Source organism: Primulina huaijiensis, unplaced genomic scaffold (genome assembly GCF_012295235.1).
Source record: "Primulina huaijiensis isolate GDHJ02 unplaced genomic scaffold, ASM1229523v2 scaffold5913, whole genome shotgun sequence".
Lineage (NCBI taxonomy): Eukaryota > Viridiplantae > Streptophyta > Magnoliopsida > Lamiales > Gesneriaceae > Primulina > Primulina huaijiensis.
The window spans coordinates 344,319-370,190 of NW_027360836.1; the positions used below are offsets into that span (position 1 = coordinate 344,319).

The window sequence follows — 25,872 nt, forward strand, 5'->3', positions numbered from 1 at the left end:
TATTTAAAAAATACTTCAATCCGTGCTTACGAATCACGGACCATGCCTACGTGGAGATGGTCCGTGCTTCGTAAGCACGGACGGTGGCTCCACGGTGGAGCGTAAGCGCGGACACTCCAACGTGGAGCCAGTGTCCGTGCTTTGTAAACTCTGTATATTTTATTTTATTTTTTGTTTTCTCATTTTTCGATTATTAGTGGCCGTCCATTTCGTCAACTTCCACGTGAACTCTGGAGTTCTGAAATTTCACGTGAACGCTGGAGTTCTGAATTTTCACGTGAACTGAACGTCAAGTTAAATAATTCAAATTTAAATAGTCTTCAACATTGTTGGTATAAATAATTGATGATAACTTCGACGAATGAGATATCAATTTCATCTTAATTTTTCTCTCAAATTTCATTGGCAAAATGTCTAACATCGATGTACTCTTATATTTTGGTGGTCATGTAGTTATCGATAATGGATCGGTTGAATATAGCATTCCATTTGTTAGACCGATACGAGTATTTCTATCTATTAATTTGTTGGAGTTGGTTGAAGTTGTGCATAAAATGTTAGGAATCGATCCAACCAACTTTTCTATGAAGTTGTCAAAAAAATATTCATTCATGGAGAGATCATATTGGCATGAAATTCAAGTCATTCTCGTTGATGATGATGCTTTACAATTTATAATGCAATGTGAAAATATGCATGTGTTGCATTTATACGTGGAAGCAAATTCAATTGAGCATCATGTTGGATTTGATGATCATAAATCCTACGTTCCACATGCATCCGATCCAGGTTTCAATAACCAACCCGGTACTTCTACATATGGTGGTTTCCTGGATCAAGAACCTTATGTTCAACAGGTTACTGAAGGACTCGGTACTATAAATTTCGATGATGTAAGTGGGTCTTGGGATCAATATATCAATGTATCGTCGGAACAAAATCATGCTCAATATTGGCCGAATCCAACATTAGATATCAGTGCTCGTTGTCCGGAGCTGGCCACTAATGATGATATTTGGAGGACTGATTCTGAACCCGATAAGTCATATAGCGAGTCTGAAGAAGAAGAAGTGAATGATGATGATGAAGTGAATACTTTTACAAATCCCGATGAGGGGACATCATATCAACAACAACCTCGTGCCACATTACAGAGACAGACCGTACCATTTCTTTCAATCACTTCTGAAATGCCCTCATTTTTCAATAATTTTTTTGGGGAAGAGCCTCCTGATTCTGTCGATGTACCTTCTGGAGTGCAAACAAGCTATTACAATCCGGATAGAGGTGAATTATTCGTTAATATGTTATTTAAAGATAAGAATGATCTTATTGCATATGTGAAGGATTATTCCGTCAGAGTGGTCAGGCGTGAGTACCGTGTCGTGGATAGCACACGCATTTTGTGGAAGTTACGGTGCAAAAATAATTCTGCTACGGTCGTTTGTCGATGGGGACTTCGCGCTTCTTTGAAGGCCAAGACTGGTTATTGAAAAATAACAAAATATGACGGGCCTCACACATGTATATCTACCTCTGTTGGTATAGACCGTAAGAATTTGAACAGTGATATGGTGGCATATACGCTATTGGGATTTGTTCGTTGTTATCCTTCGTACGAGATTAAGTATATCATCGAAAATATGAAAGATAAATATGGATATCAAATCTCGTACACGAAGGTATGACGAAGTTTGAAACGTGCTATGGAAATTGCTTATGGTACATGGTAGAGCTCCGTTCAATTACTTCCAAAATATAAGCGTGCTTTGTCCAAATATAATCTGGGCACAGTTGTGGAGTGGAAGCATCTCAGAGCCAACACTGAAATGAGTAAGACACTGAACTCTGTTTTTTGGGCATTCAGGCCCTGTGTTGATGGGTTTCGGCATTGTCAGAAAATAATCAGTGTCGATGGTACACATTTGTATACCAAATACAAGCACAAAATGTTGATAGGTGTCACTCTGGATAGGGAACAATCAGGTTCTACCCCTAGCATTTGCTAGTGTGTATGAAGAAACAACATATTCTTGGAAATGGTTCTTGGAGAACCTAGGCAGACACGTTGTTCGTGGTGAAAATGGTGTGTGTCTTATTTCTGATATGCATAAGGGCATCGTGCGCGCAATTGAAGATCTACCATATTTTTAACCTCTTTACGGTGTGCATCGTTATTGTTTGAGACATGTTTGTTCACGTGAAAATTCAGATTCTTGGAAATGGTTCTTGGAGAACCTAGGCACAAAATGTTGATCGGTGTCGTTTGATTCGGGTATAATCAATGCATTTTTTGAAACACCCGAAGTTGATGATTCCGCCTTCCAAGCTTTGGTTGCTGACCCTGACTACGCTGTGATAATCGACACCTTGTGTCATCCATGGGCTATCTGGAAACCAGTAGGGGGGTCACCGAGTTGTTTTGATGAGAAATATCTGACGGCCGATAATGCCCTTTGGTATTTGTTTTTTTGGCAAGGAGAATGATGTAGGTCTCACACAAGAGTGAAGTACAAAAAGAGCGGGTCGTGGTGCTATATGCATTATGTCAGGATTACAACATCAATGTGGGAAAGCTCATCAATTCTCAAATAACGATGAGCGTTCATAATAGACACATCAGACTTTTCTTTCCTACTATCATATCAGAGTTGTGTGCGATGGCAGGGGTTGTGTTCCGTGATGATGAGGAGTGGCTGCAACCAATGAAGCCCATTGGTGGACAAGACTTGCAGCGGAAATACGCTAAACGACAGGTGTAATTGAGGCCGCATACGGGAGATACAGGTGGATCGAGCACCGCCGCCCCGCGTCGCCCACAACCGCACAGGCGGTCCCCAAACGACAAACTAGATGAGGCTCTTGCCTTCATGGCTCATCAGGAACAAGTCAACTTGAACTACAATGAACATTTCGTCTATGTTGAGTCAATGATGCAGACAATGCTAATCCACAAGGGTGTTGACCCAGGGACCATCCCTCCACCTCCGCCGTTCATTCCTCCGTTCCATTTTCAATATGACTATCAGCAGCAAGAGGATGAATCGGGAGTGCCACCACCAGAAAATGACGAGGATGAGTCGTGATCAACGATTCATGATGATAGCTGAATGAGGTATGTGATCTAATGCTTTTCTTTGTTAATTACTGCACGTTTGAGACATTGCATGTACTATAGTTTGGGATTCTTTATTTTTAATGTACTTTTCGCAGATGAGCACGGAACAAAGAAAAACAACAAATTGGAGGACATGGACGTCACTTATGTTTTTTTTCATCTTATCTTTCGCTTGTGTATTTTCTTGTATTGAGATGTGTAAATGTTAACACTTTTTTTTGGTCGTGTTTGTTTATATGTTTTATTTTAGCTTTGTTTAATTGTGTATCTTTGTTTTTATTCGGCACTTCTGATTTTGTACATCGTCATAATTAAAATGATACAAATTAAACAATAAAAATTAGACGATAAAACAATGAAAACGGTAAAACAATAGAAATGATATAGTTACAATTAAATATAAGAATCATCGTCATAATTAAAATGATACAAATGGCTCTCTGTTCCACAATCAGGTGGATTGCGTCTTCTCGTCCCTCTACGCAATCCCACATTTTTAGGATTTTCCTCGTTCAAGTAACCTGGAAAAGTGATGGGTTAAATAACATCCCTCTGTGGTCGAATGTCATGCAAAAGATGCCGAGGACCAACATTAAGCAAATTTGTAAAACTTTGTATGTTCGACCAAGACGGAGTTTGAAAATCCTGCTGACCAAATGAACGATAGTCAGCAATCCCTCAATCACTGAACAAACCAGGTCGAGTAGTAGATGTTCCTGCAATATTCAACTCAGTAGACGGAATAATATTAGAGGTTCCTGCAAATCCACTTGGTTGGCTAACCATATTACTTCCCCACACCAATGATGACTGATGCGAAAAATGAGAAGGCGTACTAAAATTTTGTTGGACATTAAATTGTCCGGCAAAAGTAATGTACAGATATGGCTGAAAACCAACGACATTAACTGTAGGTGATATGGTGCGTACAGTTATTCGACTATACTATTGAAAGTAGTCTTCCTCAGTTTGCATCGATCGCCCGTGTCGTACCCCTTTCGCAACATACCTCAACCTATTATTCCACAACTCAATTGAATTTTGATGATATTCTCTCCAATTGGTATTTCGATGACCTATTCTCGTGATATTATGCATGTCATCATTGTCCACGGCAGCCACTGGAATTGATTGTCGTCTTCGGAATTGTCGCATCACCCGATTAGGATGATGCATCTCCACGATGTCAAAGCAAATAAGGGGACAAACACATCGCCAAATTTTGTTGTTGTATGAATCAATAATCGTCTTCACATCTATGTCATTCTTCTGATAAACGATCCAATTAAACTGTAAAAAAAAATTTCAAATTACAAATTCATTTAATCAAAACAAAAAAAATCTTCATTTAATCACTATTAAATATTAAAATTGTATAATACCTCATTATGATTCATACGATCTAGAGAATCCCTTATAATTCTTACAGCATGTGTTGGCGAATGTGTGTAGTTAAATCCAATTTTCCACCTACAATTTAACAAAACAATTACATATAAAAAATTATAAGAGTTAAATTTGATATTACCACAATAATTTTTAAATATTACCGTGCACCATATGGAGAAACTGGAATAATAGTATCTGGATCAATGAGAGGTACAACTAATGTTAACCCATCTCGGTCGGAGTTAACACATTTAATCCTGCTCCATGTCCATATCTGCTTATAATAATAAAAATAGATCAACAAAATTAACAAAAACATTGTGTTAAATAATCACATTACATTAATTATACATGCAGGATATATAAAGGTCCAGCCATTGTAGTCTTCTCTATACGTGACGTGTTATACAACTCACGGTATAGAAATGTTAAAACTGCACTACCCCAACTATAAGACTTGATGTTATCAATATTCCGTAGCAGTTGCAAAAATATTAGTCTAGCAGACCCTCCTTGATAGTCAGAGAACATTATTCCTCCAATAATCATTAACGCTACACAACGGGTATATTTCACAACATCTACTTCTGAAGTATCATCATTAACAAGGTTAGATATGCAATGATCGTATAGTGCAGTCATAGACAAATGACCATCTTTCAAATGTTTTGATGATGTCAGAAATCCCAACAAATCCAAACAGATGTGTTGCCATTCCTCAACTTTATGTGACACATTTATTCCAGTGACTGCTTCACCATCAATTGTTTGACCCCAAATTATTGAAACATCTTGTAACGTGACTGTTACTTCACCACATGTAAAATGAAAAGTGTGTGTTTCTCTAACTCTACCGGATGCTTGTGCCATAATTTACAAGAACATTCTTCAGTCTTAGTAAGAGGGGTCGCGTCGCCAACGTTCAACAAGAGCAGTAATCAAATGATTATCAAAACATTGTGAACCACATTCTAAAACTCCATAAAAACCCATATCATTCAAGTATGCAAGTACACGATTGTGTATGTAATTATCGGTGTATAACTTTCAAATCAAATTGTCTGACCTCTTCACTTTGACAATATCATCAACTGTTACAGAAGAAACTGTAGACGACATATGTGTCGCTTGTAAATAGAGGACACTGTGATCTTCTGGAGTTCGATTATCTGTCATTCTTAAAAAGATTGTCGATCTTCTGAAAAGGAGAAAATGAGAGATCGATAGAGAAATGAAAATGGATGCGTAAAAGAAGGAGGAAGTAGGGAGAAAATGAGAAGGAGAGAGTGATGGGAGGGATAAGGGATGTGAGGGGGACGGATAAGGGAGAAGGGATAAGGGGTGGGCGGACGTTGGCAGCGTCCACGCTCAGTAAGCATGGATTGAAGTATTTTTGAAATAATTTTTTAAAAAAATTAATTTTGAAATATTTTTTATAAATTAAATTAATTATAAAAAAACCCTTCATATTCCCGTTCTATTTTTAATTGGTTCTGTTGTTGAAGTATGGCCAAGAGAACTTCCCGGTGGTCAGGACCTTATAAGCCTCTACAAGCTGCTGCCTCACCTCGACTTTTTCTGCAAGAAGCCATATACCCTGTCAATCCTAGATGCATGCTATCTTTACAATGTGGTTGGTGACACAAAAATTAGAAAATGGGAAGGAATGCAATTGAACGAGCTTGTTCATAATATGTTTTCGAAAGAAAATAACACATGCATACAACCGTTAAGAGTTAGATGATCTTAGAGAAACCTTTGCCCTCAGGGGAACAACATCAGTCGACTCATCTCCTGTAAGTTCCCAACTAGTGTTTTTTGCTGAATTTCTTACAAGTTTCAATGTGACTAGCTAATCCTTTTGACGGGCATTGGGATAATTAGATCTCCATTAAATTTATTGGGATCTTTTGGTGCTGTGCAGTCTAAGAAATGTAGCAGAGCTGCTAGAAAACGGAAAATTGAGTCCAAAGACGAGCATAAAAATGATCACGGGGTCGGAAAATTGGAGGACAACAACGTTCTTAAAAGGCACAAGCATCGTCATAAATATTGTAGTAAACAGAAAGAAAAGGAGAAACATGATGATCAAAGGGGCGAATTGGGTGACTGAGTAGAAGTAGAAGGGACAGGATTAAGTTTATGCTCCAAATTTCTCATTTATTTTCACGAAGTGTAATTAAACCACAAATTTAGGAATATTCTATTAGCTGTGAATAAATGCATCGGCGTTGATAAATTTTATGCTTTAAAACTTAGTGCTTACAATAGCTTCTATTCATAAATCTCCTTGGATCAGGGCTGTTTTAGGCGCAACGTGAGTGTTGTGACAATTTATGCTTCTCTTGGGGAAGAGGCTCTGTGTCACTCATTTAATGAGGTATTTATTTTGGTTTTCCAGTGATTGGAGGCTATATTTACTTAAATCACCAGGCAATACATGCTCAAAAAAGTATCACATGCCAGTATATTTCACACAGGGACGGAGCCACCCCCAAAAAAAATTTTAGCCTTGTGTTTTGAATTTATTAAAAATTTTAACCCATAGCCCATTCCCAAAACTCACCCGGCCCATAAACCTAATACTTAACTTCAGCATCCGCGTGTAGTCATGTACGTGTGTGTACACTTACTTCACTTTCATCCTCGCGCGATCTCATCCTTCACTTCGCCCTTCAGGTCTGTCATTTTTGAGTGTTTGTGCTGATTTTTCGATGATTGTTGCTGCTTGTGGTATTTGTTTTGAAGGACGTCGATTTGGGTTGTTTCCAGATTTCAATTTTTTTGTGTAACTTCTGGTTTCTCGATGATTGTTGCCTGGTTTCGTTTTTGTTTTCCTTCCAATTAATTTTGTTGCTGGTTTGTCGAAGATTGTTGCCTCTATGATTGAAGGGTTTCGATTTTTGTTGTTGGTTTCATTCAGCCCAGTCTTAAATTATTTCCTGGCTACGTCCCTGATTTCATATGCATGAAAAATGTCACTCTGTTTCAGACTGAGATTACCACTGTGATTTGTGGATACAAAGAATTGAAGAAACTAGCAAATATAAGTGGACAGCTCGACACTGTCAATTAAGCGGATAATATGCATGGATGACGAATTCTTTCCAAGAAAGTTCCAAGAATAAAAGGGGTTACCTGGGCGGTCGAGGTGGAGGTGGCTGCCGGCGGCCGTGAATTTGGATGAAGAACCTCGCGAGACACGAGNAAAAGCAAACAGATGGACATGGTTTGGAGGACAGATGGTAGAGCCAAACATCCCCTTATTCAATGACTCGAAGTAGTTCCTTCCCCTCTCGTATCAACTTGCTTGGCGCTTGACTTGAGTGCGAACCGTCGGACGCCGTCTTATGACGAATCTAAAGACAGATTCCCCTCTCTGGCCGCATCGCCACCTCTTTCCTTCAATTCTTCCACTCCGGTACGCACTTTACCAACGCATATATAGGAGGTATTCATGCATGCGTGTGTTGGTTTGTTCGGTTTGATTTCGATTGGGAAGCTCATAAATTTGTAGAAGCTAATTTTATTTCGATTAGGAAACTAAATATAGTGCAGGAATTTCCAATGGTCTGTCTTTTGGCTATATGGAATTTGGGTTAATATGTTGGCCTGTGCTGTAGTAAACTGTTTTGTTTCCCTTGTTTGAGAAAGTATTTTCCTTAGAATCCCAATGCTAGTTGTGGAAATTGAAGTGCATGCATGATATTCGTTGTCTCTTATAGCTATTATTTCTCCCTCTTTCCATTATTCATCTAATCATTTTTGCTAATACGTACGGCAGCTGTGTGGGGGTGAGGTTAAGGATGTTTTTGATGTCTATTCTTGGCACTTTGCTATTTTTCTTTAACTAAATCCTATTTTCTTACGCTATTAGGGTCATGATACAACAAGAGAAACACTATTCAAATGGCGAGAGCATATATTCTCCGGTATTTTTCTTAAAAAAAGTTTATATGATATTCAAAACAAGATAGGAAAATCCTGTTCGACACTAATACAGGTTTTAATACATGACCTAATCATGGTTTTTACAAATTTTTTTCACATAAATTGATCAAATACTTGGTTCCCATTGTTTGTTTTTGAGAAAATTGATTTATATTTTTTCGACTTATTGGTTAACATTACCTGCCCTTGACCGCCAATTCCCAAATGTGACGGGTTATAGAGTTTAATAAAAGAAATAAATCTCTTCTACAAACTTCTCTTTTCTATATATTGTAGAAACCACAAGTAAATCAGAATAAATTAGTAAAAATATTAAATTTATATTCTCAAAAAATATTCGCTTTAAAAAATTTAAAAGAACTAATATGGGTCCATAAGATGTTAGAACAATTTTTCATAATTTATTTTGTTGATAACGCACAAAGTTACGACTGCGAAAATTACGAGGATCGAATAGCATTGAATATTTATTCGTTTCAGTAACATACCAACTTTGAGGGTCGCCAGAGTTTGCATCAATATTCCCCAGTAAACCGTTGATTCTTGGAAGTCTCAAGCTCATGATGACAGCTGGAAGAACAAAGAATAACATTTCAAGGAAGCAACGAACTAGTTGGTGCTCAAATTAAATTAGAATACCGAAAAGAACATGAGAAAACCTGTGACCAGATCATCAAACTAACTAACTACTTTTGCAGAGGTCCTAATAGATTATTATACCTAGCTGTAATTAATTGAGATAAAAAAATATATATAATTGCTAGAAAATCCTCATGAGAAAAGTAAAAAATATTATTAAAATTTAGACACTGATCACAAACCTGATAAAGTTTTTTTGGTGTCAAGTATGACTTTTGTCGCTGTAATAATAAATTAAAAAAAAAATCACTTTATTAGAATTCATCAAGCAGATAATATAAGAAAGCGAACCTGCAAAAGATCGATTACCTACCTTTATGAATTCATAAAGACCAGTGCACATTATGGAAATCTGGCAACCGAACACAACCATTGAAACAAGTAAAAATAATAATAATTTAAAGAGTAGGTCTCTTGTGAGACGGTCTCACGAATCTTTATCCGTGAGACGGGTCAACCCTACCGATATTCACAATAAAAAAATAATACTCTTAGCATAAAAAGTAATACTTTTTCATGGACCAAAACAAGAGATCTGTCTCACAAAATACGACCCGTGAGACCGTCTCACATAAGTTTTTGTCTAATTTAAATTCAAGGAAAAGTAACATTGCGAAAACATGAAAATGCTAGGTCAATGTCCATAAACATCAGGACAAAGAAAATGATCTACTGTTTAAATCAAACATCCTGCATATCATTATTAATTAAGAGATTTAGTTCATGTGCATCCTTAATTCTCATAAAAAATGGAATTATCAAAAGCCAATTGAAAAAAAATAATGTAATTTATGGAATAAACTTTTTTTTATAAGTGAAAACGGGTAATTCTTACTTCATACACACTAAAATATTAAGCTAAGATAGTTAAGGATGTAAAACTATATAAACACGCTTACATTTTAATTACTAAAACAAATAACGAAATATCGTTGTTATGAAATTAAAATGAAAGATATTTTATATTGCTCGTATATATTCTTTTACTTAAAATTTCAAATCATTCAAACACAACTTTAGTGATTTGATATTTGATTATTGTATGATCGACTTGCTACATTTAAGATAATTTCTTTAAAGTATTTATAACTATATTTTCACGCTCGTATATTTGAGTAATGCAATGCAATTTTAATATAATGATAACAAAAATAATATAATCTTTAGGATTTAAATAGTTTAATCAAGAAAATTATTGAATTAAAATGACAGCACACTTTGTATATTTCTTTTCTTGTTTTTTATTTGGGGAAAAAATTGGAAATGAAGCCAGATTTCTCATTTTCCCGGGATAAAACACCTCGGCCAGCCAGGCCTAATGGCACAGTTCTAACTTTACGACTCCATTCTCCACATACTACATTTAAGCTCCTTTGAATTTCATCTGGGGTTTCTCTATTATATATGCGTGATCCTTCGTTCTCTTGGTGTTTTTTTTTTCAAATCTAATGGGCAAAGATTGTTCGCTCATATGTTTTCTGCTCTGAGGTGGTGAAATTAATCACGGAGGAGAGTATGTTGTGTCATTGGAGTGTAATTCGATCCGTATTAGCTATTCTCCAGTGGCGGGGTTTCAGTTTCACTGTTATTATCATCAACAAATGGATCTTTCAGGTGGGTGTCTGTTTAGTCCGCGGCCGTTTTCAAAGTTTTTGTAAGTTGCTAAATTTGCAGCTTCATTTCTCTGTTGGTTGATTTTTTTTTTGTGTTATTTGTATGTGTAGTTGATTTTTGTTTTAGGAATTTTGATTATACTAATGTGGTTCTGTTTTACAATTTTGTGTCAGTGCAATCTTGTAATTGTTTTTTGAATCGTTCTTTCAATTCGAGGGATGCTTTTGTAAAATTGTGCTTGGAGTATTTCTTTAAGAGCTCAAATGAAAATTTTTAAAATGAAATTTTGCCTCGTGTGGATGCCCAACTTAATGATTATTCATCTATACTTCTGTGCAGTTTCATTATCTATTTATTTTAGATTAATTTTCCACTGCGACAATTTTAAATAGTATAAATGACGGTGTGATTGTATTTTGGTTATTAAGATGCTACTGAATTTGGGTGGGTCTCATGTGAGACCGTCTCACGGATCTTAATCTGTGAGACGGGTCAACCCTACCCATATTCACAATAAAAAGTAATACTCTTAGCATAAAAAGTGATACTTTTTCATTGATAACCCAAATAAGAGACCCGTCTCATAAATACGACCCGTGAGACCGCCTCACACAAGTTTTTGCGACTGAAGTTTTGCTGTTATAATGATCTTGAATGTGAATGTGATGATTATTATTGCTTACTAGATCTTCCATTTTCTTTGCCTTGACAGAAACTGGATTTTAAGTTTCCGTTATCACTGTCATGTATTCACTTTATATCTTCGGCAATAGATGCATACCTGGTAATTAAAGTGCTAAAACTGAAGCCACTCATTCTGGTTGACCCCGAAGATCGCTGGAGGAGGATATTTCCCATGTCGGTTATATTCTGTATCAACATAGTTCTGGGAAATGTTAGCCTGCGTTATATTCCGGTTTCTTTCATGCAAATCGTCAAGTCTTTCACCCCTGCAACAACTGGTGAGCTTTTATTCCTACCAATTTTAGGCAATATGAAATAATGATGATTTGATGCATAGTAACCTCTAAATTTTTCGCTGTATTTAATCATTTTGTTATCGTTGCCTCTATTTTGTAAATTATATCAGCTTTCTCTTTGTTAGTGTCAATAAAGACTTGTACTCATAATGCCTTTAAAACAGTTATCTTGCAGTGACTTTTCTGGAAAAAATATTTTGACCGGAGAATTTGGGCTTCTTTGATTCTAATTGTTGGAGGTATTTTAGTCACTTCTGCGATCGAGCTGAGTTTCAATATGTTGGGTCGGTCCACAACTGCCTTTAAATAGCATCTTTAACGAAAATTTTGGGTCGGTCCACAACTGCCTTTAAATTGCACAAACTGCACTTTTACAAATTAGTTTGTGCCTTTCGGTATAGTGTTGGAAATTCATGGTAGTACTAGTGGCAGATTCATTTAAAATCATTGTGTCTTACAGCTAGAGCAGATGAGATGGTGAATATTTGCTCACAATTCACATATTTTTAAGAGTCGAACAAGAAATGTATTCGTGTGGAGAATTTACAACAAAAAATAATATGAATTAATTCAGAATATCTAGCTAAACTCAGTTTACCTTCAAGTTCGAACCCACAACGTTTCCAAGGAAAATGGCCTTTGGTTCCTAGTTTGAGCCGCTGCAGCTCCTAAGGGAGATGCATGTATGGTAACAGGAAGAAACCACTCACACTTGTCCCTTCCCTCTATCAGAAGAGGATGCTCATATCTGACATCAAATAACACACTAAGCAGTCAGAAATTGTTGATCAAGTAGAAGTATCATGCAACAGGGATGAAATGTCAAGTCTTAACGTCTTTATATGGTTTCATTTACAAACTTGCAACACAAAATCGCACAAGATTTATGAAAAAGATGGATGTAAGTGGATAAATGCAAGTACTCCTGAAGCATAAAAACTACATCAGGACAGATAACCATCGCATGTGGAGGTATAATCATTAAGTTAGAAATAATTACTCTAGATCTCAAGAAACCACCGTCGGTTTTCCTTTTTTTGGGCAAAAAAATTCATCTACCTGTTAGAAAACCTATATTCACAATGCATATGAGGGATTGAAAGATAGGCACGTATATGAAAGTCAGATTATGGGTCAAATCAGTGAGACGTCAACTTGTCGATCCACACATACAACCCAACCACAGAAAATGTCTCTCTCCATCGAGTTGATTAACTGCATCATCTCTATATTGGCGTGCTTCATTTTCTTGATTTCATCTCCACAAATCTCTATAACCATTTCCCAAGAAAATAAACTCAATTTTTTCTTAATGCCATATTGACAAGCTGGTGGTAAAGAGCTATGATGCAACCTACAATTTTTATCCCTTAAAGATAATTTCAATCCATCACATCACACCACAAAACATTTATACCTTGCCCAGTCCACATTCTTTGGAGTTGTAAGGAATTCAAATCGAAGAGCCCATTGAACAGAGACATATCAAGTGGAAAAAGTCATGACCCCATCCATAGGAATGGAAAATAGAAAGCTTGTTTGTATTAAATCTGCCACAATCTCGTGGTGGTCGCTATAAACCTGCAGAATCAAACACGAATAAGAAATCTGTGACTCATCGGATACTGATGCCTTTAAATAAACAATCATCAAACTCATTTTCACAATACAGTATTTTTTGGCATTAAAAAATAACTATTAAGCACCTTGGTAATAGTAGGAGAATGTCTTCGAGAAGGATGCACAAAGCGCCGACTCACAGTCTCTGACATCTCCAAAGATATTGATAGCTAAAAGCATAAAAACCAAGACCAAATTGATAATTCTATAAATAGGAGACCAGGTGTTAACACTTAACAGGAACTCACAACTATTAAGTTTTGTGATGCTCAGTACCTCGAGGCATCTCCTAGCCCCTTCTTCGTGAAGGAAAGTAAGGGTTCCACCTATCTGTGAGCAGAAAGTAACTTAAAAGACAATGATATGGCATAAAGAAGAGAGCCAGATTATCAAGTTCCTACCATATCACTGAAGTAGTAAGTTGAATCAGAGTTTTTAGGAGAAAATCTCAGAAGAACTTGGTCATCCAGTCTGATATTATACAATTTCCCCCTAACAAACCCTTCTGCTGCAGATAATGTTAACAAAAAATTAGTATGGAAACAATTTAGGGCTGGAATATCATAATGCAAAGAAAGTAATTACATGCTCCAGATTCAACAGATCCAGAGGCAGATGGTTCTCTTGAGTCATCAACTTCAGAAAATGCTCTAAGAGGTTTTAGAGGTTGACTCAGAGATTCAACAGCCGGAGACCTATCTGGGGACAACGAACAAAAGTTACGTTGAAAACACAATTATTAAAGTATCCACACATCTGAAGACACACATGCGCGCACCGTAGACCATGCACAAGGAATAAGATGAGCTGTGATGCATGGACTCACTTTACAAACAACTGAAAGAGAACGAAACAATTAAACAAATATTAATTATTATATAACCGTGTATGAATAACTAACTATATAGCATTTGGGCCGGAACTTATAATCTCTTCGTTTAAAATGCTTAATCAACCTCGAGTGTTTAATATATATATATATATAGACAACGTTTATTATAATAGAAAGTCACAATCATGAACATGGGGACATAAGAATTCAAAATACAACACGTGCAGTTACTGAACTTCAAGCGGCAGTCAATACATGACACATAACTGTCACATTACCGCCGATTGAATCACGCATAACCTCAGCCACTGACAGGCGAGGAAGGGCCATGTTTGAAGATATGCTAGGGCGTCCTTCAATATAGAAAGAACCTATATTTGACGACCTCACAGCAAATGATTACAAGGATAATGAACTTCCAAAGGTCTTGTTTACATCTTCCTTCATATGGTTAAAGGAAGAAACAGAAGAAATATCATCCCATGAGCTTTCATAGCCTTCCTCAATTTCATCAAAAACCTCATTCACTTTAGCCTACAAAGAAATTCCACTTCACAATCTCAACCTCGTCTTTGTCGCACCATTGATAAACTCACAACTACCATAAAGGAACTATGTTAAACAATTAATCTAAAGGTACTGAATCAGCTGCAGACGACAAAACTTTACCCAGTCAGTATCAGCATCCATTTCTTTCCAGTATACATCCAAGAGGATAGTAGACACAGGAACAATTCCTAAAAGACCATTTCAGAAAACAAATTAAAAATCATGTATCTAAAAAGTTAGTAATTTTCCTTTTCAATTAACGGAAAAGGAAAGTCATCCAAAAACATAGTTGGGTAGACTCCCACATGAAGATGAGAAACCAATTACGATTTACATGGAAATACAGGCACTAACACATTCGGTGTGGCAGGATAGGGAAAAGAATACCAAGTCAAGGCAAGATTTTGTGGCATGAGACAACGGTGTCATTCTGTTTAGCTTAGCACTCTCCATTTTATCAGTTAAGATCTTTATAGTTTCTACTCCTGAGGTAAAATGCCTTAAAAGCTGAACCAGTAGATTGCTTGGAAGAAAATGTGCACCATGCAACAAAACTTGACCAACGTTAGACAGATAAGGTAGGTGGGTTTGCCTTAATTAACTCACCGGAATCTGGCATTCCCTCCTCCACCCATATACAAAGAGTTAATTGAAGAGATAAGATTCGACAACATAAGGATAACATTTATTTTTCAATTATCCAACTTAATTGACCGTTTAGTTAAATAAACACTACATTAGCTCGAGTAGACGAACACCATATTCGCTTTGGGAGATAAGACTTAAATGGGTCCTAAAATAAACGTAATAGGATATCTGACTCATAATACATGTAAAGTAGAGAAAAAGAAGAAAAAGAAATATAGGGTGCCCAAAGAAAATAATAGCCGTTAATTTCACAAACAAAATAAAGAGACTGTGTTGGAGTAAATTTACCATCACTGAGACCTTCATCACAATGCAAGCCATTGTTTTTCTGGGTAACCCATATCTGTAATGTACTTTACTAGTTACAAATTTACCATCACTGAGACCTTCAAATTAAGTCTATTACAAAGAATTTATCTAGTGTGATGTACTTTACTAGCTCAGTTTGCGAACTGTTATATTAGCTCAGTTTATCTAGTGTATATCCAATGATTTTCACGCCGACAAAAAATATCTCCATTTAATTTTATTATGTTTAGTCATAGTTATTACGATTCTAACGATTTAAATTGTGCGTGTAATTATTATTATTATTAAGTTAAGATAGTATAGAATATGAAACATGAATAAAACGATCCAAATTCACATGAAATCCCCCGAAATAGTGTGGACCAAAAAAACAAAAAGTTAGTTACTTACCGACCAAAACTCCACGGCTTTATAAACAACCGCAATGTTGAAATACAAAAAAAAAAAAAAAAAAAAAAAAAAAAAAGAAAAAAAAAAGAAAGAAATAGAGAAATTTTCCCATGGCCAAACACCAATTTTCATGGTAAGTTGATGCTAGAATATGTCAAACAAAACAAAGTTGTGCACTGAATGTATGTTTCATTTTTTATAGGTGAGTTAATAATCAATATAACACGTATTTTATATATAAAACAAAATATAATAACCCAAAATAAAATATAAAAATCCAACTTTCTCATAATAATAACAAACATTTAAGCCCAAGGGTAAACGTGTAATTTTGATGCGGTAACGGATAGGATAACGAACCCCTGAGAGCAATAGGGCAACATCGAACCCATTCCAGCTTCCATAGCTCAATCCTTCACTAAACAATGGCGGCCCTTTCGTTCTGTTCCTCCCTCGCACCCAATCTCTCTGTAAATCAAAACCCAGCAACCTTTTATCTTTCTAAAACCAGCATTTCGTTCCTCTCTCATTCCCTCTCGTCTCTGAAGCTCAACCCTAAACAAGCCGCGTTGTCTTTCATACCCAAATCATCTGAAACAGAGGCCGCGCCTTCTTTGACTGAGCCGGATACCGATAAAACCGATCCGGAAGAAGAGCCCGTTGCTCAGACTGCGGAGCCCAAGCGCGAGGAAGTGTTTGCGGTTGTTATGGTAATTCAGCTTGTTTTCATTTGTATAGTGCGAGTGTGTGCATATATATTGGTAATAATTGTAGAAATCTGGTTGTTCATGGAGAAATTTACTGTGATCTATGATATAGACCAAGGTTTTTTTTTGGGTTTGTGTGATTGTAATATAAATATTGATGTGTGTAACTGAGCTTTTTAAGGACCACATCAAAGTTCGGATATTTATCACGATGGCAAACCAATCTAGCCCTCCCCAATCCATCGTCTGTTTGTACTCATTTTCATGATCAAAGTCTGCCTAGACTTGTCTGTTGTGGGTTTTTGTCATTTTAATTTGGCTAAATGTGTGTGATTTGGATTCTGCTTCTTTCACTTTTCTTCTGGGTTTCTTTAGTCATGGACATCTGGATTCCGTGGTTAACGTTCTTACAGTGACCGCAGCTACCATTTGCATATCTCAGATGTAACTTCATTTTTCTGATTAATTCTTTTTCTATTATATGTTTCAAATAAGGTTGATAATGCGTGTTTGGGAACGTAGATGCTAAATTTTATGATGTTTTATTTTCTTTTGTCCATCATGCGATTGCTGAGTTGTAAGGTTTGTGATTGTTAAGGTTCTGTGTAATTTTGAACTTTGAAGGTCATGTTTAGAAGTTGATTTGCGATGCATTTCTGTGGTTTGTATATTTGTTTAGGTTGGATCGAGGCAATACATCGTGCATCCTGGACGGTACATTTATACGCAGAGGCTTAAAGGTGCCGATGTGAATGACAAAGTATGTATTGCAAACTTCTTTACTGATGTATATCTAATAAATATGATCAAGATGTTTTCCCTTTTCTCTTCTGCATGGCTGTGAACTTTGATTGTGTTTCTTTTTGCCTTATGTCATATTGGTGTGTCAATGAACTGCTGGGTTGCCAGAGTACATGCACCTGTGTAATTGTTTCATGATGTTGCTTAAGATGAACTTCAAAGAAACTTAACTTGTCTAATCAGATATTAAGGTATTAGGAAAGGCCCACGTCACCTAAACTTGGGATTGTGGGAATGTTAATGATCCTATATGCAGTAAGGAGAGAAGGGGGAGTAGCCCCACTTCAAATTCCACACACGAGTTTCAGATCTTGGTCCACCCCTCCAATTGAACTGCACCTAGAATTTTTATTAGGCATTGGAAAATTTTGAAACAGTATTTTGCTGAACAGGTTACCCAAATTTGTTGTGAGCTCCAAGGATTTTTATATGTTTTATGTGCATATAAATCTCCACTCACGACCACTCTTGCTCCTTCTTTTTTCTCCCCTTGGTGAATTTCATGTTAGATCAATGTATTAGATGTATAATCGCCCCATCATTTTTTGTATTGGCAACTTCAACACATTATATTATACTTGGGACAATCATGTTATAAATCCTCTGTCCAGATCACTCTAAATAAAGTATTGCTTGTGGGAACGAAGACGAGTGCCTACATTGGAAGGCCAATCGTGTCCAATGCTGTAGTTCATGCCATCGTGGAAGAACAAGTATGATCAGTTCCAAAGTGTTTTCAAAGGTTCCTATATCCTCATTCGGCACTTACTCATCAATACCATTTCTTGTAGACATTGGACAAAAAGGTCATCGTGTTCAAGTACAAGAAAAAGAAAAACTACCGAAGGAACATTGGGCACAGACAGGTACCAAAATCTCATATATATTTTACACTATATTTATTAGATTTTTACGTATTCTTTTCTTACAAAACTGTTTCATGAATGGATTTATCCAGCCCATTACCAGGATTAGAATCACGAGCATAACTGGTTATGAAAGCTCACCTGCTGCTACGCTTCCATCATAACTTACACCTGTAAATTTTAATGGTCGTGTTTTTTCACCTTGCCCGAGTTTCCAGGAGATTATGTTTATATTCTACGGAGCACAGCCATTTTACCAATTTTTGTTAATACTTCGAACATCTAACGAAATATGGCATTTGCATTTTTTGTCCAAGTCATCTTCCATTTTTGTGTATGCTTCGAAGATTTCTCGTTCTTCCTTCCACGGTCTATGTTGTTTGTTTCTCATGGTGGCACAGTAGAAAAGTATAATAACCTCTACGTAGCTTCAGCATATCCCTAAGAAGTACCTTTTATGCATTTGGTAACCTGACGTTGCGCGATATGACCAACCAAATAACCCAGGTTGTCATTGATTTTTCAAGAAGGAAGTTCGAAATTCGAATCACAGTATACATTATACAAGCATGAATTTGAAAAGAAATGGTCTGTTGCATTTGTGCAGTATATATCCATTAACTAGATAGGAGAATATATAGATGGGCGTTATCTGGAATGAAGTGAAGTAGGACCGGAAGTTTTCTCATTACATTTCACCATTTTATCATGTGCCATATATAATAAAACTACTAATTTGGCAAATATCGAATCTCCTCAAAATCGCCAATGATCCACCACCCATAGAGAACTAATTAAACTAGCGTTTTACGATGTTTTCAAGCATCGTCCGGGCTATGCTTAAGAATATACGTTTTATTTTAAATGAGAAGATTATGTTTTTTTTTATTTATTTAAAAAGTCATGAATTCGACTAAGATCTTATGGCTGGCTGATCGACTTCTCTAACTATCGATGAGTTTATGCAATACAGAGAGTAGAAATGATGTAGTTTCATGTGTTTGGAAAATCTTTACAATGCTTTGTCTGTTGCAGTTACCGGCTTGATGCTATTAGAAAAATGTACCAACAATTAATCATGTCATGCAACTGTCGTGAACAATGTAAGACAAAAGTAAACGACGACAACGACTATGTAATGACCCAATCTTAAAATTTCATAGACTAAATTAAAAAAATATGAAACTAAAAGTTCTTACAAAAATAGTCAAAGCTAAGATAAGTGTTCCTCCTCGGTCTCAGCCCACATTCCTCGCCTGCTAGCCCCTCACGAGTCTTTCTCACATGCATCAATGAATCTAGTGAGCGTAAAGGCCAAAAAATAGTCCTGATGGTAACAAATAATATCAAATAAAGCCAATATGCATTAAACATAGAGTCATACACCTCAAACCTCATCATATAAAAATATTTTTCTCAACACCTCAACTCATATAATATAACACAACACTTAAACAAATAATATTTTCCTCAAAAGTTCAAATTCTTTTTTCAAAACATTGCTCATTACTTTTCCGTCAAGGTTATAAATCTTTTGGTTTAACTCTCCAAAATGGATCCTCATACTTTTTAATTGAAATGAAATAGTCTAGATACTAAAAGGCTAAGAGAATGACCAAAAAATGTTCAGCACTCTTAAATTGCTACTTGATTGCGTATATGTCTCATCCAATTTTTGGATCAAGTTCTACATAAATCATCCATATATATTGATTTATTATCTTTATATCGTAAATTTATTATCATCTTTATCTCACGAATCAAATTATGATTTACNATTTCACGGTTTCGACATATTTAGACGAGCCAAGGATGCCTTCTACTGATTAGCTTCAACCTATAAGCTATTTGACGTCTGGCGATGACACATTTGACGACGACTTCGACTTCCACTTCCAGCCTCATCCTACTGTAAAAATTTAAAAGAAGAAAAAAAACAGGGAGAGAATCTTATACACCACAACTTTTTTGCATTGGGTTAGAGCTCCTAATTATTTCCAGAGAAAACTAAACTGGCAATCGATGATGATTGCTGCTATATTGTCACGCCATTTGAATTCTCCCGTGACTCAAAGAAGAGTCGTATAGTTGAGTAAATGAGAGAAGGCTCGGCCATTGCACCATTTCCATAATCTCCACAGGCTAGCCGCTTTGACACGGGTGGGATGAGGGAAATTCCAAGATCATCAATAACCATGAGATGGCGTTCTGTAAAAGGGTTATTCCACATGAAGGTATTCATGGCTGGGGCTACGAACATTGGTTTACTGAAGTCCCATGCCCGTATGATGCAGGTCAGTAAATTGTCACACAATCCCCCAGCAATCTAAATTATGACAGTCAAAAACAGAAATTCACCATTGAAGCAAGGTTATACTGAAAGAATGGTTATGTATAAAAAGGTATAAAAGGTATTTTCTACTACATTAAGATAATGCGATTTCATAAGAGGCGATATTGACTCTCTACCCTTGTCAAGTTGAGGATCGCATATCTATTTTGTAGAGAAGTAAGCAAGCTTGTCCTTATTAGGTTAAAATGATGGGTTACTACAGACAATACAAAGTTTAACATGGTAACATTTTTTCCAAAAATAAAAACAGACGTTAACATTATAATATATTTACCTTGCCAAGTGTGTTTGCCGATAAAGGAGCTATGACCATAATATCAGCCCATCTTCGTAGCTCAATATGTAAGACACTGTCACCCAATTTGTTCCAAGTGGACCATTCATCCTCATCAGTATAAAGTGTCACATCCTTAGGAAGCGATGCTGTGTCTATAAAATGCTTTGAGGCCTTGGTAGCTACTGCTTTTACTTCTGCCCATTCGGAAAAGCAATGGCAAAGATTAGCAAATTTTATTGCTGCCACACTTCCACTTGCAGCAAGTAAAATACGAGGCTTTCGAGAAGCATTGTTCATTTGGTGCACCTCCATGCCAGAGCTGTCATGTTTTGAATTGGCCATAACCTTGTTCGATGTAAAACGACAACAATCTGTGTGAGCCAACTAATATCTGAAGAACGACATCAGGACATGGCATACAAATTTGTATGATATTTATTGCATGGGTGAAATTCACCATCGGATTATGAATTATGATCGCCACCACATGGAAATTATGCATAATTTTTCATGATCCAACTGTACTAAGCCATAGACGCAGCATACAAAGACCGATGACAAGGGGGAGAGATGGCCGAAGAATTTGTTAGATTGCAACCTTAACGAACGTTGTGATAATTTCAACACAAAATAACTATCAACATATGCGATTTTTCATAATTAAAACAGCTAAATAAATACATTTATGTGTCTAGAATTCTAAAAAATAATATAACTCGAAATGCAGTCATTTTTGTTAAAAAAAATTCTTACAACCACTCCATCTCAGTACAAGAAATCTGGCCAAAATGCATACAAAATCTGCTAGGTAAAACACCAACCAATGCCCATTAATATCCAAAACTTATTCAAAACAAATTTAAAATAGCGCAAAATCAAGGCCCAAAACTACCGAGTAACATTCTAAATAAAGAAATTTATAAAATTACCTACATCATCAAGCGGTGATAATGGCACGCTCCGAAGGGAAGAGAGAGTCAAGCAAAGCAGTGGATCAAGGCCTGCAAAGAGAGAACGATAAACAAACGAGAGAAAGGATGGCAGCTCTGCGGAGAGAAGGCAGTGGATATTATTGCTCATTGGTTGGTGTTTTAACTAGATTTTGTATGCATTTTAGGCAAATTTCTTGTACTTGAGAATATTTTCTTGAAGTGGTTTTTAAGAATTTTTTTTTACAAAAAATGTTTGCATTTCAAGTTTATAATTTTTACGAATTCCAGCCACATAAATGTAGTTATTTAGCAGTTTTAATCATGCCAAATCGCATACGTTTATACTCATTTTTGTGTTGAACGTACGTTAAGGTTACAATCAAACAAATTCTTCGGTCATCTCTCTCCCGAAAACCAACATCATCGGAAGGAATTTCGACAAGCCTATCCTTAACGAAATTCGAGCGCTTAGCACCAAACATCCCATGCCCATCAAACACACCAAAGAAATGCACATTTGGGCTGCCATGAATGTTTGTTCTAACACAATAACTATCCTGATTTTCGTTTTCAGGGATTTCAGGGTAGTAACCTCACTGAGTAAGCACAAAATATTCTAATCTGAAATTGTGAGAAGGAACATTAACAACATCTGAAGATCTGTTAGCAAGAATGTGCATTTAGCCCTGTATACACTCCCAATTCTTCCTTTTCATCTCCATTTGAAGATGGTGGATATCTGCCACAACACTTTCCATGAACACAACCCATTTTTCCAAAATTAAAAAGAACCGAGTTTACTAACCCTGCCTGCTAAAAAAATGGAAACCAGCTGCCAGAAAAGTTATAAGGTACTGAGTTTCTAAACCCGGTCCCTAAACATGGAACTTATTATTGCATTATTAAAACAAATTATTTCTGCTCGGTTAAATTTTTTCTTTTCCTTTTTCTGAAAGACTTAATCCATATTAATTGAAATTTTGGAACTTCGATTTATGATCGATTTCCCATGCCCATGAATAAAATTTTGAATCACTGATGTGAGATCACCAAGTAGCTTCAAAGTCATATATTGTTGATATTATTTCAGAGCAATTAGAATGACGTAAAAGCTATATAAATTGGGTCAAGCTACCGTCCTAAAATTTAGTTTATTTTCTCGTAGACCCACGTAAAAATGAATAAGCCAAATTCTGAAGTCTTGCATCACTCAAGAGGACACAAACGACGACATAGGAAAATTAGTGTTATGAACCATGAAAATCCCGTTGACACTTCATCCAGATAAGGAAATGAAATAAATTCTAGGCCTCCACGATGAAAATAAATTGGAGCAACTTGTATAGCTCCTCTGTCACTCTTTAAATGATGTCAATAATTTAACTCTTCAAAGCTTATTGATGATCTCCCATCAAAAAGTTAATTACTCAAATAATTTATTGCATTTAAGAGGTACGCAAAAAATTATTCATACAATTAATCAACAGCTTTGGCTAAAACTGATCCTATTCTTTTTAAAAAAATTCAAAAGAGCAACTGAATAGTTCTTACATAGGGATGGCAACGGGGTTTGGCCAAACCCTGGCCCAGCCCGGCTGCCCCGCCCCTATTTTGGCCACGCCCTGCCCCCATCACCCGGTAGACTTTTTTTCATTTCAAGACTTCTACCCAAGAAAAAATTTCCAAAAATTCAATATCTATAATTACATGGCTAGTGTTATGCTCTATTAAATGTCAATAATTACAGCTTACAGCGGCCCCAAAAAAAAAAGCCTACCTCAAACTAGGGGTGGACGTCGGGTACCCGAAATTTTCGGGTGGCACATTTAATACCCGAACCTGAACTTTAATCAGTGCTACTCGATGGTTCGGGTACCCGAAATTTTCATGTATAGTCAGGTACCCGAAATTTATGTCAAAAATTTTATCTTCTTTATCTCTCAATTTATATATAAATACATATTCTGCACAAAATAGCACAACAAAAATAAAAAAGTTATAGAAAACCATCAATCTAAATGAATATATGTAAATCAAAACAACATTAATTCAGCACAATAAAAAATTCATCACTTTGAAACAATAATAAGCTGATAAAAAACCATCAATTTAAATAGAACACATTTCAATCAAAGGCAAAACCACTTGAATTCTCCATAGACAAAAAATCCATCACATATTAACCAATCCAATCATCTTCGAAAGTAAAACATCAACTTCTTCAAATCATCCAACTTCCAAGCTAAAGCATCAACTTGGTCCAAAAAACTCAGAAAATGGAATAAAAGTTTGCTGTATGAACTCAGAAACTTAGTCCCGAATACCCAACTCCCAAGTCCCAACAAAGATCGCTGCACATGGTCACATGGATACGTATATTTTGTTGGAATTCTGACTCAAAGGGAAGAGCTTCTCATTGTATAGCATCACATCTACCAATTTTTTTTCAAATTAAGAAATCCAAATGCCCAAACAAAAATACAAATTATTAAAACAGAAATTCAAATATCTTTATGAAATCCAAATGAAAACAAAGGGAGGTATGAATTATGGCAGTGAAAGAATCGACCTTCAACCGAGAATTTCCTTGTGCTCGAGAGTCGAGAGTGCTTGTGCAGTTGTTACTTGTTCTTGTTCCTTGCAGCCTGTAGACGAGAACGGGAAGAGGAGCAGAAACGAAGACTGAGGGAAAAGTGAAGACAATAGAATTTAGGGATTTAGTTTTTATTCCTTAATTTTAAAATATANACCCGACGGGTTTCTACCCGATCACAAACGCCCACCCCTACCTCAAACAATTGAGCTTTTGATTTTTTGAATCAGAAAAATTATTGCCACTCATGTTCCAATCGTACACACAAACCAAAAATATTATATTATTAAAAAAAGTAAAGCAATTTTTATCACCCAACGATCATAATTATTTGATTCATTAAAAATGAAAAAAGAACTTTACTTGGGAAATTGTTCTTTAACTTTTCCTTTTTTCCAACATTTACGTGTTACCGGTTACGCTTGAGCAACAGAGCAATCCAAACCTTGCAAGTTGCAACCAAAACTACTTTAATTTGATTTGATGAACTCGAACATCTTTTTACCCTTTCTCTTCTGGGTTTTAAATTTGTGCTTGTCACCATTAAGTTAAAGAAAAAAATATGATTTGAAAATGCAAGTTCAATTTTTAAAATATGTATAAAAAATTAAAAACTGTAGAAAGTTACGTACGTTGGAACCGAGGTTGAATTTGAAGCCAAGAAAGATGAACAAGAGCCCACGGCAGCAGCGGTCCGGGGAAGGAAGAACTCCTGGAGGGAGGAAGAGGCAGACGGCCCTTTTTAGGTTAGGGTTACGGAATTGCCGACTGGGTAGGAGGCAGTCAGACTTATTTATTAAATTAAATTAAATTAAAAACTTAAATAAATTATTATTTTATTTAATATATGAGATTGATCTACTAAAACTCGGTTACCCATCCGGCGTGATCTGTTTCACCGAGTTTAAATCCGCCCAAGCAAGGTGATTTAATACATGTCCGGTTTAAATTCGGTTCATTAACATCCCTAATTAAATATTTTAATTTCTAATTACATATGATAAAAAACAAGTTCTTAACAAACATATCAATTTATTAAGTTGTGAGATAAATATAAATATATAGGGATAATAGCTTAATGATCCATTAAGTTTTTTCATTTTATATTTTAGTCATGTCAGTATTCGATTTTAGATTTTGGTCGTGTAAATTATGTTATGTTTTGGTTTTTAATCTTTTTATATCGATTGTTGACAGGACCTCGAACACGTCAACATTTCTACTATCACATCAGCATTTTCCGATGTCACGTCAGCATTTTCTATCGTCATATCAGCAATCCATGAAAAAAGACTAAAAATCTA

At 36.0% G+C, this 25,872-nt stretch overlaps 3 protein-coding genes, 2 long non-coding RNA genes and 1 pseudogene across 12 annotated transcripts; 3 read left to right on the forward strand and 3 right to left on the reverse strand.

Annotated features, from left to right (window-relative positions):
- Nucleotides 1-1,571: 1,571 nt before the first annotated feature.
- LOC140970466 (uncharacterized) lies at nucleotides 1,572-2,009 on the forward strand. Its single transcript, XM_073432229.1, has 2 exons — nucleotides 1,572-1,682; nucleotides 1,734-2,009. Exons 1-2 carry the CDS (start codon nucleotides 1,572-1,574, stop codon nucleotides 2,007-2,009), a joined length of 387 nt encoding a protein of 128 aa, XP_073288330.1.
- Nucleotides 2,010-4,281: 2,272 nt separating this feature from the next.
- LOC140970452 (uncharacterized) lies at nucleotides 4,282-5,336 on the reverse strand. The gene is made up of 3 exons (XR_012174137.1): nucleotides 4,669-5,336; nucleotides 4,501-4,588; nucleotides 4,282-4,408 (listed from the first exon to the last, which is right to left on the reverse strand). It is a non-coding gene; the product is annotated as an uncharacterized lncRNA (long non-coding RNA).
- Nucleotides 5,337-5,980: 644 nt separating this feature from the next.
- On the forward strand, nucleotides 5,981-7,710 carry LOC140970462 (uncharacterized). The gene is made up of 3 exons (XR_012174140.1): nucleotides 5,981-6,303; nucleotides 6,432-6,887; nucleotides 7,500-7,710. It is a non-coding gene; the product is annotated as an uncharacterized lncRNA (long non-coding RNA).
- Nucleotides 7,711-11,460: 3,750 nt separating this feature from the next.
- On the reverse strand, nucleotides 11,461-16,443 carry LOC140970467 (uncharacterized; annotated as a pseudogene).
- LOC140970356 (large ribosomal subunit protein bL21c-like) lies at nucleotides 16,370-18,729 on the forward strand. Its single transcript, XM_073432028.1, has 5 exons — nucleotides 16,370-16,749; nucleotides 17,426-17,506; nucleotides 18,159-18,260; nucleotides 18,339-18,413; nucleotides 18,506-18,729. The coding sequence occupies exons 1-5, from the start codon at nucleotides 16,465-16,467 to the stop codon at nucleotides 18,575-18,577; spliced, it is 615 nt and encodes a 204-aa protein (XP_073288129.1). The 5' UTR covers nucleotides 16,370-16,464; the 3' UTR covers nucleotides 18,578-18,729.
- Nucleotides 18,730-20,196: 1,467 nt separating this feature from the next.
- On the reverse strand, nucleotides 20,197-25,336 carry LOC140970394 (probable phosphopantothenoylcysteine decarboxylase). Of its 8 annotated transcripts, none has more exons than XM_073432085.1 (5): nucleotides 25,201-25,330; nucleotides 24,545-24,620; nucleotides 21,973-22,044; nucleotides 21,041-21,388; nucleotides 20,197-20,739 (listed from the first exon to the last, which is right to left on the reverse strand). In XM_073432085.1, the coding sequence occupies exons 4-5, from the start codon at nucleotides 21,383-21,385 to the stop codon at nucleotides 20,449-20,451; spliced, it is 636 nt and encodes a 211-aa protein (XP_073288186.1). In that variant the 5' UTR covers nucleotides 21,386-21,388; nucleotides 21,973-22,044; nucleotides 24,545-24,620; nucleotides 25,201-25,330; the 3' UTR covers nucleotides 20,197-20,448. The 8 variants fall into 8 exon arrangements, with proteins under 8 accessions (XP_073288186.1, XP_073288187.1, XP_073288185.1 ...); XM_073432086.1 differs by having other exon boundaries at nucleotides 21,977-22,044; nucleotides 24,545-24,657; XM_073432084.1 differs by having other exon boundaries at nucleotides 24,545-24,657.
- Nucleotides 25,337-25,872: the final 536 nt, after the last annotated feature.